Raw genomic sequence first — 15022 nt, 5'->3', positions numbered from 1 at the left:
ATAAGGGTGTTGTAATAATTTGTAGAACCACTGAAGAAAAATGTCTAAAATATCCAGATTGTACACTGTCAGAGAATAATCTGAGTATCTGCTATTAGGTTTAATATCTTGGACATTTTTTTACAGAACAAGTGACCAATGATGAGGACATTTACAGGGAATACCTCATGATGTATGCACAGGCAAGTTCACTGCATGTACAGATGGAATAAAAATGTCTCCGTTCAGGACATATTCTACACCACTCTACTGCACAATTATTGTCAAATTACAGCCTCAGCTATAGACTACAAGTATAATGATGGCATGAGATTATTGTGGAAGAGACTGAGATGGTGCACAGCATTAACATCTTTGTGGCTGTTGGGGTTGATACCTTTCAGCCTTTTAAAAAATTTAAAGTCTTATTTTTCAGAAAATCGAATCATTTTGGGATTATCTAATGTACAATTCAGTACAATACAGCAGCAAAGTCAGTTGTAGAGACATTTTAATCTCATTAAAAAAAAAGAAAGAAAAAAGAAAAGAATAAAAAGGCTTATAAGGGCAGTTTGGGAGCATATGTGCATGCTCATAATGCAAAGATTCAACTGAGTCCCCAGTACTTCTGTTTTTATCTCATCCTTCCATTGTTATATTTAGGGAAAATCTTTTCTAAAACAGCCACAATAGACACTTTTCATAATCACACACACTCATTGTGGCAGGAGCTGTTTAATCAGGTCTGAGGAAATGCAGCTGGAAGTGACAGATTTATTCTATTCATGAAGGCAGACCTGCTAAAACGCTGAAACATTCTTTGTTAGAAGATGGCAACAAAACTGCTCTGGTTTCTTTTTATGTGGCAAAATTGCTTTTCCATCTTGATTAACACTCTTAAATAAACCATAAATGCAAACCAACGCCTCTATTCTTCTTGTGCACCTGCAGATGATTTTCTGTGACTTAGGACGACTTCACATTTTCTTTGAGAGGCTGCAAGGCTTCCCACTGGGAGATAGTAGTGTTGCAAAGCAGGCAAAGTGCAAATCGATATCTAATCTCAGCAGGGATGAAGAAAAATTTTTTTTGTTCCCGCCAGGCTCCCGCTAAGCTCAGTGAATCAGTTTCTGAGAAAAAAAAAGTGGCAATAGGACGACCAAATATAAAGTTAAAGGTCATTAGATGTATAGTAAAAAAAAGAAGTATATAGATAAATTAACATTTGCTGTTATAATGTTTAACTACAGAGAGGTATGCAACGTCCATACCTCAGAGCAGTTTAGAAGAAAAAGATGCCAAAGATCTTGAACCATCAGAAAATGGAACAGCAACCTGCTGCAGAGTTCAAAGAAACACAGGCTCGACCTCTGATCACAGCTACCTCAGCAATTTAAGAGCTGCTCCTATAAAAGTGCCTCTGTGTGTGTCTGTGTCTAAGTTTGCCGAGGGTGGGTTGGATGCTTGGCCTCCTGTGTGTCAATGCCTGAACAGCTGCTGCTAACACACATAAACACACACACATAGAGAGGGGATCCGATTTTTATTATCAAAGGAGCCTGAGGTTAGGATGTAAATCTTTGTACTTACCCTTTCCCCTTAATCGCCCCCTCAAACACCCCCTGAATCCGTCTTCACTCTCTTACCCCTCGGTTAAAATAAACTTGGTGAGGTAAGCACTGAAGGCATTCTGAGATGTGTTTTATACAGAGCGTTCTTTCTCTGAGGAGGAGTGTCGGAGCGTGGATGCATCCCAGCTCCAGTGTAGGACAAACCACACAACCACCCAGACGGGCTCAAACAGTCAGCAAACAGACGGGCTGGAAACACAGGTAAGGGTGGGCATGAGGTTATTCAGGCAATGAATTAACAGGAAGACATCAGTTAACAAAATAAAGGCAGTCTCAAAATAACTAAAAACTGTAAAATGCAAATTAGAACTTGTGGCTAAACATACCAACAAGAACCCTTTTTGTTTTTCGTGCTATTGTCTATAAATTTGAAACCATTAGAAGTGAGGAGCTGCATCCTTTATGTAATACAAACTGTAGAGTGGAACATTTCTTTTAATAACTATTTAAATGTTTGTGTCCATCAGTGGAAGAAGTTAATGATGATGCAGTCTGGCCTGGATGACTTAACTAAGCAGAGGATGTTGCAGGCTCAGGCTCTGTCTCGGGAAGCCAAGGGAGGTAGGTTTATATTGAATACATTAGTTTTGCACCTTTCACAGGTGTGTGTGACAGAAGAACTGAGCCAAAGTGTGTGACTCCAATGTTTGAAGACAACTGGATGGGGTTACATTTAAATCCCAGGAATGTTGGTGTGTTGTTGAAATTCTCCAGACTTTTCAACGGGGACCATACCAGCTGTGCTGTTTGTTTCCAAGTGATGTCTGCCAGCTAGGCTTTGAAACTAAGTCTGGTAAACTCAGCAAAATGTGACTCCCACCACTGAATTTTACACAGGCCGATCAAAGGCAGCTCCTCGAGGGTGGCATATGCTCAGACCTCTCCCAACACTTATCATTCATGAGTAGAGGGGCCATCCTCTCTGACACAAGTCTTTCATCCAAAGATCCTATTTATATGCCCAGTTACCCATGCAAGTCTGGAGCACAACAAACATTACACACCATTTGACATCATCTTGAGGCTATTTCAAACCCACCACCATGGCATGCTATAACATGAGAAGAGACCCTGAGCAAAAGCTGTGTGGATACTTAGCGATGCTGCACATGGTTTTGCTTCTACGTATCAAGCCTCCTCAGCTGTTTGGTGTTGACAGAAACAAGGACAACAGGGAGACATTATGAGTTTCAAAAGGCCCTTATTATTAGTATGTTATTTTCCTTCTGTTTCCTAGTGTTGTATCTATCATTATCTTTGTGCTAACACCAGAATCTCATCAGTTATTTATCCAGGCTTTAATTCCATGCCACAAAGCACAAAATAATTTTTTTCTCTGTTTCTCTGTTCTGGATTTTGGCCTGAGGAAAACTACTTATTGTCAGTTACTATTGCATTTGCTCTATTTCTTTATAATGTTATGGAAAAGGTTTCAACCTCGGGAAGAAGATCAGTGTTCCCAAAGACGTGATGATTGAGGAGCTCAACCTTACCTCCAATCGAGGATCTCGGATGTTTCAGGAGAGACAGAGGAGGTCGGAGATGTTCACACTGGAGAATATCTCCAATGGTCCTTACAATACAAATGTAAGGATCTGAGAGATACCACAAAGTGCATGATAACTCGAAAGCACTGCAGTTGCAGGAAAGAGAATACTAAAAATATGAGACAATTTTGATGTGTCTTTAATGGAACCTGACAAATACTGTTTTTCTTTTGTTGTTTGTTTGTTTTTTGTTTGTTTTTTTGGCACACAAGCAAACACAGAAATTTTAAAGGGTAGGAGTAAATAAGCTGCTATATATGTGGGCCAATGTACCCTTACAGTCTGTTAGTGTTATCACTAGCTGGGACAATGATTAACTTAATGTATTTAACAAACTACTTACCACGAGGACACCATCTGATTTAGCTCCACCATCTGCTTTGCTGAGATACAACTAATGGTCATCTGACTTTTCTTACTGTCTGCTTTCATTTATTTATTTATTTTAATAGGATTGCAAATGGCCTCTAATATCTTACCATAACCAAAGCATATCCAAGATATACAAATATTCCATTGTAGCAATCAAAAATATAAATCTTATTTAAAAGCTGCAAAATTATGTACTTAATTAATTCCAATTTTACTTACAATATTTACTAATATGATTAGCTTTTTGTGGCTTGACTAATGAAGTTATTTTCTTTTTGCTTTTTTTCCAACTTGTCTTTTGCAGCATCATAACAACAGAGAGACAGTCTGGCGGCCTTGTTGTGCTAAACAACTTTGCATTTTCTTTGCCAAGGGGAGCTTAATGGAGGATAAAAGGCTCTTCTTGATACTTGATTATTGTTCTTTATTTTGAATATTGCTAAGTTACATGTAATGCTTAACCTGACAAGGGGAGATGAGACAAAGGGGGAGTGTCAGGAGAGAGTAAGGTGAAGAAAAAGGGACAGAGATAGAAAGGGCAATAGCAACAAATGCACAACCAACACAGAAAAACCAGTTGCTACACCTGTTGAGGAACTTTCTGTATAAAAACAAAGCAGATAATCATCAGGAGCACCTATAAGGGCTTAACTGAGAAAAAAAAGAATAACACAAATAACAACAGCGCCTGCAATAAGACTACAAAAACATAACTATAGCTATTGGTATTAAACATACACAACAACACAGTGACTGTACAAGCATACAGATAAGTGAGTGTGAATGCAGAATCAAGGGACTAATTTCCAGTTGAGTTATAGTTAGACATTTGTCTAAAAGGTGATTAGCCCATAGATTAAGGCTGAGAGTATAATTGCTTGTGTATCCTGCATTGTTTGGCTCACTGGTTGTTCATGTACTCAGAAGTATGGAAGACCAATTGTGCCAAAACAGCTCTTCACGTGTTATTGACAAGTTGTTTGCATGTAAAGGATGCAATGTCTGTGAAAAGAAGTATGTGTTTATTTTTAACACATTAACAACACACAAACAACACTTAACTCATGCTTGAAGTTCACAGAGTTTATTACCTTTGCTTTGGTCTACAGCCCAGATTAAGTGTGTGATTCACTTCAGCAGACAGAAGGATTGTGAGGCTTCAATGAACAAATAATTTTCTTTTCCCTTGTCTTTCATAGTCTTGTGTAGCAAATAAACATATTTGCATACTAATTAATAGTAAATACTTGGTGTTACTTTGTTTACATAAAGATTAAAAATGTAAATGGAGTTGTTAGACACGTTTGCAGTTACAGCAAAAAGTCCCTTTCAGAAAAAAAAAAATTGCACTGTTTTTATAGTGTTGTTTGTTATTCTTCTGTTTTCAGTTATTTGCACATTGTTTACATGTGAAAATTAATTTTACACATACAAATATATATAACTTGTGAACCTTTCAAAAATGAATGATGGGTTGTTGTTTTTTGGCACTAATCACTTTCCATACAAATATATATAACTTGTGAACCTTCCAAAAATGAATGATGGGTTGTTGTTTTTTGGCACTAATCACTTTCCATACACATGTACATATTACACTTCAGCAAGAATATAATGAAGGTGATCACAAGAGGGACAAATGTGAGTGTATAGACCTCAAATACCTAAAGTAAAGCAGTTGTTGCATTTTAACAGAAACTAAATGCTATTAATGTATTGCACTGTCTTTATGTTCATGCATGGTCTGAAATCACTATGGCACCTGGTGAAATCTGACAAATATGTAAATAATTACGCTGACGATAGCGATGACTGCCTGTGTGAGCATGAGGTTAAACAGCAAGTATATTCTCAGTCTAAGAATGGTAAACACGAAAGCAGCAGAAGCTGAACAATCACCATTTTTATGACCTTATTGTAGTGCAAATTTTCCTTCAGATGTTGAAAAGATCCTCCACAATTGCTCCTTCATTTCATGTTTGAACAGCATTTGGGGAATAAATTAAATCACAGAAACCTAACTCAGCATGTTTTCTAGGTCCATCTTGAGGCAATTCCTCCCCCACAATCTGTTCCCGAGCGACAGGGAGGAAAAGAGAACCAGGCTTTCTCCATCCCTGGTAAGCATAGCCTGGTCATGAACCTTCAGAAGACTGTAGCAAAGAAGGGCAGTCCTGATGTCCTGGCGCCAGGTAAATGGTAATACACGGAGAAAGGATTGCCAGATTGTCACAAGCCATTAATAGGTCTTTGCAATGCCAAATGCTTGGACAATGCCAGTAACTGGACAGAGCCAATGCTTGAGCAATGCACAGCCACTGCTGGCACGATCTGTCGTGGCTCACCTTTCCAAAGAAAATGCACAAAGCACAAGAATTTGTTTTATCATCATCAAATCCAACAGAGACGGGAATTTGTGGAAAGCAATTACCTGTAAATATCTTTAGAGAGCTGTTGCATTGTTGGCCTAACAGAAGGTGCTGCTTCTGTCAGTTTATAATCAGGGATTTACACTGAGATCTAATGACTGTCATTCCTGTCGCTGACCGGAGCAACATCAAAGAGATTGCTACGATTTATATGTGTGCACTTTTATACAGCTTGCTTCGTTTATTTATTTTGATTTTTAACTTAATACAACAATTGCTCTTTTCCCTTTGGTGCACAATCCTTTAAATTTGTGTTAAATTATTCAGAATTTTGCTAAACATGGCTCCCACTTTGTTATTTTTTCATTCGGTCAGGGTATTCTGGCCCTCTGAAAGAAATTCCTCGTGAAAAGTTCAACACAACAGTCATCCCTAAATCCTACTGCTCCCCATGGAGGGAAGCTTTGGGGGACAATGAAGAGCTTCTGAATGCTATTAATGCCCAGCTGCCACAGCTCCCACAAAGACTACAACCTGCCAACTACAGGTGCTTCAACAGGTAAACCTGCTGTTCAACACTGAATCTATTCAAACAAACCACTAATTATTCAATCATGTTGAGATGTGAAGGACTGGAATCAATGCCCATCTGCCTCCAAATAGATCCACAGATGACCTAAACAAGTTATCCATCATCTTTCCCCTCGGCTCAACTCCATGTTTCCACAGTTTGAAAACTAATCTAGTCCCTGGCTTGCACATCCTTGGAGTGTGGCAGCATGATGGCTATTTTGAACCCTGGTTCTTGACAGATGATCCACTGGAGTGGGGGGAGTCTACAAGCGCTTCATGATCTCCTGAGACAGATTGCACGCAAAAGGGAATCACTTTTCTCATGACACACAGGGAATTGCATCAAATTAGCAAGGCAGAGCAAAGGTTAAGCTTAGGCAGATGGAGATGAACCTGATGAAAGACAAACTCAGGCTTTACTCAGTTAAAGCTGCCAGTCTGTAACTGTGCCTCCATCTGTGGCATCCTCTCAAATCCTAAGGTTTATAAAATTACAAAGCTTTTACTAAACCTAGACCCAACACATGAGAGAAGCAACATAGTAGAAAGAGAGGTTGAGGACTTTCAGTTTATAGCGGTGAATATCAGGCCTCATTAGAAAGATTTCCCCCATCGTGACAGTGATACTGGAGTCATGTCCTGTCAGAACCATCAAGCACAGTGCATACAGTTCAGTAAGAACACTTTCTTTTTCCTCAGATCTGCAATGCCATTTGGAGGCACTATGTCCAGCAAGAGGGTAATCCCAGTGATTGGCTTTGAGGCTGTGGAGTCTCGGAACCTTCCCAGCATCGCTCTAGATCGCATGCACCGACGGCCCAACTTCAACAGAGCACCCAAGGGATGGGGAATTGACTACAGCCCCGAATCAAATGAACTATGAAAATGAGTCAATGAGTAAAAAGACTGAAGCATGGAGATCTCCCTCTAAAGATGATCCTTCTGTTGATTGTAAGGAACTTCAGAAGTAAAAAAAAAAAGAACACTCTTGCATGATATATTGTGTTTGTTACTGCTAAGTGTTTTGGCCTATTGAGGCAGCCTTTCATGGAATGAGTTAATTATATAAAGTCACTGAAGTCCCAGAAAATGTTGCCACAGGTTGATCAGTCCAATCCATTCTTCCCCTTTGTCTTCCTTTCCTTTCACACTTCATTAATCAAACAACAGAAAACACTGATGTATAGGGATGAAGACACTGACATGTGCATTGATGAAACTGGGTCATTTTAATGACAAAACATTTAAAGAAAGCATTACGATAAACTAATTATGGAATTTCAAGATTGTGTCAAATAAAAAAAGAAAGGTAACTGTAACTGAAAAAGAAAAAGAAAAGATTTAAAAATGCTCCTCTGCATTCAGCTTCATGTGATACTACGGGTAATACAAGTTTACCCCAAATAATAAGTACTTATATGTACAATGGCTCCACACAGCCCTGGTCACACTGGCCAGTGCTCATGTTTAAAGTCTTTTCCTTTGTTAAGTTGTGTTACTTTTTAACTTTGAGTATCATGTAAGATCCTGGATTTCATCTCTGTGCTCGTTCAGTTTATTTGCTGCTCTTAGAAATAACTGATCCCTGTACAGTGCATTTCTTTCCAGAGGCAGCCTTCAGGTTTCAGGCCCACAGCAGTTTGATGCCCCCGAGCAGGTATTTCATGAGCAACTGAAGGACACCCAACCACAACATGACTTCACTTTAGGAGCTATTCGCCGTGACGTGAGCCGTGTGCAGAGTGGGCACCCATGCGCTGAGGATCCTGGGAGGGGTAGTGGATTGTACCTGGAGGTCTCATTGTCATAGGAGGGGGCATGGGTGGCGCCATGGGACCCATGGGGTGAAACATTGGAGGGCCAAAGCCTGATCAAGAAAAAAAGAAAACATTATGTTTAGTATCTGCTTGTGGTGTTAGCTTCCCTACATAAAAATGATAACTGATCACAAATGGTTTCTACCTGGAGGAGGTGGGTTGATGCCTGGAGGTGGTGGCAAAGCAATATTCATGACAGTAGGAGAGGAGCTAGGGTCTAGATTGAAGTAGTTTGCAGGAGTCTCTTCATCTAGTGCTGGTGGTGGTGGAAGAGCTGGTAGAAAGAAGAAATTTTACTGGTGTCTTATTTTCTTATCCGTTACTCAGAAATGTTTGCACAGAAGACCAACGTATTTTCAATCAGACGTTTGAAAACACTAAACTAATAATTACATGTAAACAATACAAAATGCAATAAAACTCACTTGTGTGACTGTCATTGTGTATACACACATACACACACACAAATTCAAACTCTTCCTGTCTGGAGACTCACCTCCAGGCAGTCCAGGTACAGGATCAAGTCTGGTACCCATCTCACTGACACCGTCCTTGACGCCTTCCTTCCCTCTGGCTGCCTGAGACCTAAAAAGACACCCCATCCGTGTTTCAAATACTGATAATCTCCCCTTAAACATCAAAGCTTTCAACAGTTGAAAATTGCATCCAGAATAAACAACACTATTTCGGTATTATGGCTAACCTGAAACTCTGTCAGTAATGATCACCTTTTAAAAACACCACAGCCACTAATTTACTGACACTTAACAGGGACGGTGGCGTTACTTCAGGCTGTAACACTCGCGCACCCTGACCACCACCTGGCATTTAACAAGCACATTACAGCACTTTTTTTAAGTGGCTCTGCTTGGTGGGGCTGCATGGGAACTGAACAGGATCCTACCTTCCCCACTTGACAGTGAGCCTGCGCCCATTAATGATGAGCTTGTTGAAGGATTTTTCAGCAGCCATTTCAGCTGCCTGTCTTGTTGCAAACTGGATGAACGCACACTGCTGTCTTTGAACTATGGTAATAGTTCGAATTTCACCAAACTGGTAGAAATGACTCCTGGAATAAAACAGATTAAAAGAAAAAATTAAATAAATGTAATCCTAATTTTTTAAAAGACTAAATGAGCATATTTAATATGTTTTTTTTTTTTTTAAGAAACCTAAGTCATCACTAGGTTTTGAAAGAGATTGCAAGAAAATTCTAACTTGAGATCTCCATCTGTGACAGTATCTCCCAAACCCCCTATGTAGAGGGTGGTGATGGACTTGTCCTCTGGTGGGTCCAGTCGAGGCATAGTGGATGCCCGCTTCAGCAGCTTGTCAGCTACCGGATCATTGATGCCATAATAACGATCTTTGATGTTCTGGTCGGCCAGAGGGTCGTCAGGATCTGTGGGCTTCTCGTGCCTTTAGACAACCATAATAATTATAAAAAAAATGTTAGACAAACAGTTACAATCACTCATAAGAAGATATTAAGACCCATTTAAGCTGTTCTATGATTTTATATATTAGCTGTACTTCATGTGCCGAATGAAACACATAGTATATTGACTCATAGGCCAGAGCAGCTGCAGTCCATCTTATTACTCACCTGTAAGGACACTCCTCTCCTCTCTTACACTCTCCTTTCACCCAGAAAGAGCATATATGTGGTCGGTTCCTCTTGTAATATGGTGTGGTTCGTGCCAATTTCAGCAACATATCACTCGAGCTTGTAGCCTTACCGAGCTGGCCTACAGGCCGAGTGCCATCAGAATTGGCTATCTGTAAACAAACAGGTTGAAAATAGGCATGAATGATCAAATATGGAAAACAAATATCCCCAACTTGTACTAATTTCATGGGCTTAACAGATGTTTAATAAATTCAATTTAGATTATGTTATTACCACAAAGCCCTCATACCTCTCTCTCCATGTTCTGTGTGTAGTATTCTTTATTTACATCTGACCTGGGAACCTCATCTTTAATGGTAAGTCCAGTGTCTCTGACCTGGATGGGCAAACCTGCCAAAAAGAATGCATAATGTATGGGTTATTCTCAAAGCTACTATGATACAAGTCGAAAAAATGTGTACATAGTAAAAATCAGGATAAGACTCACCATACTCCAGGTCCAGCAGGCATGTCTGACAAACATTTTTCATTTTACTGCAGGTCTGACAAACTTCTGTCTTCTTGAAACGCATTCGTGTGCCCGGACACCATCTGAACACGGTGAAAGGTCTAGCACAGATCTGATGGGCAAAAATGGAAGGTTTATAAATAATCTTATAAGAAAAATGCTCTTCTGGGCTTAAGTTGTACTGGGTAGAGCTGCACAGAAAAAAAATAAATAAATACCTTGCATTCTTTCCCATACTTCTCTTTGGTCTAGAAAACAAAACATAACAGATTTATACATGCCTGCCAACTAGTATGAATACAGTCAGCAACCAACATTATGTAGAATGATGGCACAGAAAAGCTCACTTACCATACGAATGTAGGGATTTTCTCCTAAACATGTCTGACACAGAATTGGAAAGTCCTGAAAGAGAAGGGGAAACAGATGTCCATTCAGCTAACCCAAGCACCATATCTGCTGCTTATCCAACAGTCGCCCTGTTTAAGTCGTCCGAAGAAGTAACTCTCCATTACAACCTCCACTTGGGTATCCTGGCAAATCTGCATGTACGCTATAAGACAAACTTACTCCCACTTTGCCATCTGTTAAAGGTTGCTGTTTCAATCCAAGTGCTATGTGCTGAATATGACCATGCCTTAATCCATCCCTCTGACAACATCAGCCAACCGTCTAAATATAAGCAGCTCTTGTGGCTCAAACGTCAATCAATATTCTACAGTTACAAACTTTGGTGCCAAAAAAAATTGCATCTAGTGCAATAAGACAACCGAACACTGGTTAAAACGCTCTATTGTGCCATGGATCATGGGAGGACACCGATATAGTAGATGAATATATCCGATTTTATACGGCTAGAGACGTTACCAACAAACATTTAAATGATCTAAAATTATTAAATAAACAAATAACTGTGCACAGATCTAGTAGTCTTGTCAATAAACTTATTTCCACGAGTCTTGCTATAATATGGGATGACGTCCCATTTAGCAGTAGTGGACTTTCCTAGATGAGCGCCAGTCTATTACGTTGACATTATGGTCAGCTGCCTGTTTAAGTATATTAATATACCTAAGACCTTACTCACATAATATTCCCACTGGAGTCTAGCAGTATTGGCCTTATGAGAGTGTAATATATTTTAAGATTTTCCAAGGCTTTTCAACAATGTTAGCCTGCTAGTGCTAATATTTATTAGCCTAAATAGCTAACTTTTATGTAATTCACGTTACAGTTTAATAAATACTATTCGTGTTTAATCTTATCTGCGAAGTTATTTTTGTGATCCTTTCAAGTTACGCGATTTCGCTGTCTAAAAATGTTAACAGCGTGTTTAACGTTAATACACAGTTGCTTAAATAGGCTAACAGCCATGCTTCCACTGCTAGCCATCGCTAGCTAGCGGAAGGCTAACTGAACACTTAAAACTGAGCTAGCAGATGCTACTACAATTCAGTCAAGTCTCAGAATATAATTAATATGAACGTCCGTTCAGTTGCAGTCGTTGCTGTTGAAACGATGAGCGCGATTTCACGTACCGCGTCTTCCCAATTCTGTCTGTTGTAGGTGTTGGATCCCAGGGACGTCGCCATTTTGCCGAAAGTGAGCCAAACGGGCCAAACAACGGGCGATACAAGTCACCCAGAATGCACCGCGCAACATAGCTACGTTTCGCCTTCGGGTGTCGCCCTTTTTCAAGAAACATCATCAGGGTTACAAATAGCATTAAAAGAACTTTGAAATGGAGGCAGCTATTAAATAGGCAATTCATTATAAAATGTAACCCAATAATAATATTAATAATAATAATAATAATAATAATAATAGATAATTTATACTAAAAGAAGGAGCTAAAAACTGAGCTTCTCAAAATTTCATGTTTGTCATTTCAGTTCATGACTCAAAGACTCAAGATTAAGCTATTCAAAGATGTTTATTGTATTTATTTGTTATATGCACCCGACCAGCTCATTGGAGCACTGGTCATTTTATTAAATGGCACAGCACCAGACATACAAGAGAATTGAAATACTGTTTCTCTTTCACCAAAAGATAAAAGAAGAAAATAAGATAAATATATAAGTACAAAAGGATGGACTACATGGTAAAGTAGGAAGATATACATCTGTTATATAAAAGAAAATTATAAAAAGGAATGTAAGAGATGGACAAAAATGCATTATAAGCATCTGAGAATATTTTTAGTGCAGCGAAAATATATTTGGCATATTGTCAGCCGCATAGCATAATTGTCTAAGTCAAATTTTGGCTAAATTGTGACAATAGTCTAACTGTAATCCCTTACTGACTCTGCATCATTGCCTATAAAACCCTAAAATATAACTTGGGCACTTGTGCTATGAGTCAAGTGATATACATAAATTTACATCAGTGATGATTTTTCTTTGGCGTAAGCTTTTGTCACTACTGTGCTTTTGAAAAGGCCACCTGGAAGACTGGATAAAAGGAATAAAAGTCCATCTTGAAATCATCATTTGAAAACTCAAACGTGTCTAATCTGTACCCAACTATTGTCAGCTGACTACTCAGTACTTACCTATATGAACTCATATCATGAAACAACTCATAAGCCCAAAGTGCCTGATTTTGAAGATGCAATCCAAATGCCATCAAATATTTAATAACAATGAAACAAGCCTTTTTTAAGACTGAGCTATAGTTGTTTTGTTAACCTGATTAGGCTACGGATTTTGGATTAGATGTAATCTGTTGCTAGCCTGCCCTGCCTGTAGGTACATTTAAGAAGCAACATTGGGCCGTCCCAGCTGTGAACTAAAAGTAAATCTGGCATATGCACTCAAAGTAAACATTTGTGTGTGTGTGTGTGTGTGTGTTTGTGTTGCGTTACTCTTATAGCTACAGATATTAAACAGTTTTGTGGCTATGCTAATAATAATTTAATTTAAAAACAAATTCAGAAAATGACAAAATGCTGCTGTGACAAATTTTTATTTAACATTAATATTTGGGAGTTAAAGCAACTTTTACTCTCATTATATGCAGGATTCAGTTATTTTTCCAATGAGAAATGGAGAAAATGGGAGACTGACTGACTGGTGTGTGAGAGCTTGTATAAGCTAATTGTATTCTCCACTAACACTTTACCCATTCACCTGGTCTGAATCAGGTCAGGGTGTCTTTGTTGTGTGAAACTCCAATTAGCCTGGCAAAGGATTAGATTACGGCAGGGCATTAAATCCTGAATGTTTACTTAAGTTCAGAGCAAGGTTGCGGAGTCTAAGATTAGATACAGACTTGGAGAGCTTTTTTTTTGTTTTTTTTTTTAGAGAGAGAGAGAGAGATTTTTAAGTTAAAATATGAATTAAACCCAAACGCTTTGCTGTCATTTGGAGTTTCATAGAAATTTGGGTTTGAATCAAGTTGCTTACCTCGTTATCTTACTTTTATAGCTAAGGGAGGCAAGGGCAAGGCAGTTTATTTGTATAGCACATTTCATGTACAGGACAATTCAAAGTGCTTTACATAAAACAAAGATATTACAGATATTTAGAATAGTAAAAGGCATAATCAACACATAATCACAATAAAATAATAAATTACATTAAAATGATTAAAAGCAAGATAAGTTTAAAAAAAGTTACCGTGCAGATTTCATGCATAGGCACATGAGAAAAGAAAAGTTTTTAACCTGGATTTAAAAATGTCTACATTTGGTGAAAGTTTAATCTCCACTGGCAGTTTGTTCCATTTGTTTGCAGCATAACAGCTAAATACTGCTTCTCCATGTTTAGTCTGGACTCTGGCCTGGACTAGTTGACCAGAGTCTTTGGACCTAACAGCTCTGCTAGGTTTATATTCTCTGAACATATCACAGATGTATTCTGGGCCTAAACCATTCTGGGATTTGTAAACAAGCAGAAGGGTTTTAAAATCTATTCTGTGACTGACTGGAAGCCAGTGTAAAGATTTCAAAACTGGTGTGATGTGTTCAGATCTCTTAGTCCTGGCTAAGCAACGAGCCTCCACCTCGTGTTTCCCTTTTTAGATAGACAACCAAACTGTCTCTTGTTTTTATTAGAGGACACAGAAATAAACCCCAATGGTCATCACCTTTCTTAATAAGTCATGTGACACTGTTTCTCTATCATCTGACATGGATGAGCCCGCCAAAGCCGTTTTGAAGAACAACTTTGTTCTTGATTTAGCCTCTATAATCAAAGTCACAAACCTCATGAGTCACAAGGTCAGTAGATGATGTAGGTGTCCTACTACATGGCAGCAACTCTTTATTTAAGATCCCCATTAAGATATATGATACTGTTAGTGTTAGTGATGGTCTGATGGGGTTTTACTGTGTATTTAGGCACTTGGTAAGAAGACTTGCATTCATATGAATTTTGTATTAATTTAAGTGCATATTATATGTTCTCACTAAAGAATAGAACAAAGATGTAAAAATGTGGAATATTAGGAAAACTGTAGGTTAGTATTTTATTATCCAAAAAAGGTATGTTGCCAAAACTAACAGAAATGTATTCATTAAAAAATAAATAAATAAATGTTGCACTAGGCCTTTGTTGTCTTATCTGTATGCTGTGGTGATAAATCAATCAC

The 15022-nt window shown here is 38.5% G+C and overlaps 2 protein-coding genes across 3 annotated transcripts; one reads left to right on the top strand and one right to left on the bottom strand.

The window, feature by feature from the left end:
• Nucleotides 1–1685: 1685 nt before the first annotated feature.
• LOC121643267 (myozenin-2-like) lies at nt 1686–7491 on the top strand. Of its 2 annotated transcripts, none has more exons than XM_041990604.1 (6): nt 1686–1811; nt 2078–2171; nt 3040–3197; nt 5568–5649; nt 6274–6457; nt 7171–7491. In XM_041990604.1, the coding sequence occupies exons 2-6, from the start codon at nt 2090–2092 to the stop codon at nt 7352–7354; spliced, it is 690 nt and encodes a 229-aa protein (XP_041846538.1). In that variant the 5' UTR covers nt 1686–1811; nt 2078–2089; the 3' UTR covers nt 7355–7491. The 2 variants fall into 2 exon arrangements, with proteins under 2 accessions (XP_041846538.1, XP_041846537.1); XM_041990603.1 differs by having other exon boundaries at nt 5568–5721.
• Nucleotides 7492–7681: 190 nt separating this feature from the next.
• On the bottom strand, nt 7682–12061 carry rbm22 (RNA binding motif protein 22). The gene is made up of 11 exons (XM_041990602.1): nt 11965–12061; nt 10778–10831; nt 10645–10674; nt 10406–10538; nt 10208–10308; nt 9895–10067; nt 9507–9707; nt 9193–9357; nt 8785–8873; nt 8434–8562; nt 7682–8338 (listed from the first exon to the last, which is right to left on the bottom strand). Exons 1-11 carry the CDS (start codon nt 12016–12018, stop codon nt 8184–8186), a joined length of 1284 nt encoding a protein of 427 aa, XP_041846536.1. The 5' UTR covers nt 12019–12061; the 3' UTR covers nt 7682–8183.
• Between the last annotated feature and the right edge of the window lie 2961 nt (nt 12062–15022).

Source organism: Melanotaenia boesemani, chromosome 7, assembly GCF_017639745.1.
Source record: "Melanotaenia boesemani isolate fMelBoe1 chromosome 7, fMelBoe1.pri, whole genome shotgun sequence".
In the NCBI taxonomy this organism is placed as follows: Eukaryota; Metazoa; Chordata; class Actinopteri; order Atheriniformes; family Melanotaeniidae; genus Melanotaenia; species Melanotaenia boesemani.
This window is presented reverse-complemented; position numbering and strand designations above follow the sequence as displayed.

Bases quoted from the DNA above. Each gene is read 5' to 3' on its own strand.
- rbm22 (XM_041990602.1), bottom strand. From the start codon at position 12,018: ATGGCGACGTCCCTGGGATCCAACACCTACAACAGACAGAATTGGGAA. The intron at 10,539-10,644 runs GTATTTATTTAT...TTTGCCCATCAG, and splicing joins AGTATGGGAAAGAATGCAAG to ATCTGTGCTAGACCTTTCAC. The intron at 10,068-10,207 runs GTATGAGGGCTT...GTTTGTTTACAG, and splicing joins CACAGAACATGGAGAGAGAG to ATAGCCAATTCTGATGGCAC.
- LOC121643267 (XM_041990603.1), top strand. From the start codon at position 2,090: ATGATGATGCAGTCTGGCCTGGATGACTTAACTAAGCAGAGGATGTTG. The intron at 3,198-5,567 runs GTAAGGATCTGA...CATGTTTTCTAG, and splicing joins ATGGTCCTTACAATACAAAT to GTCCATCTTGAGGCAATTCC. The intron at 5,722-6,273 runs GTAAATGGTAAT...TCATTCGGTCAG, and splicing joins TCCTGATGTCCTGGCGCCAG to GGTATTCTGGCCCTCTGAAA.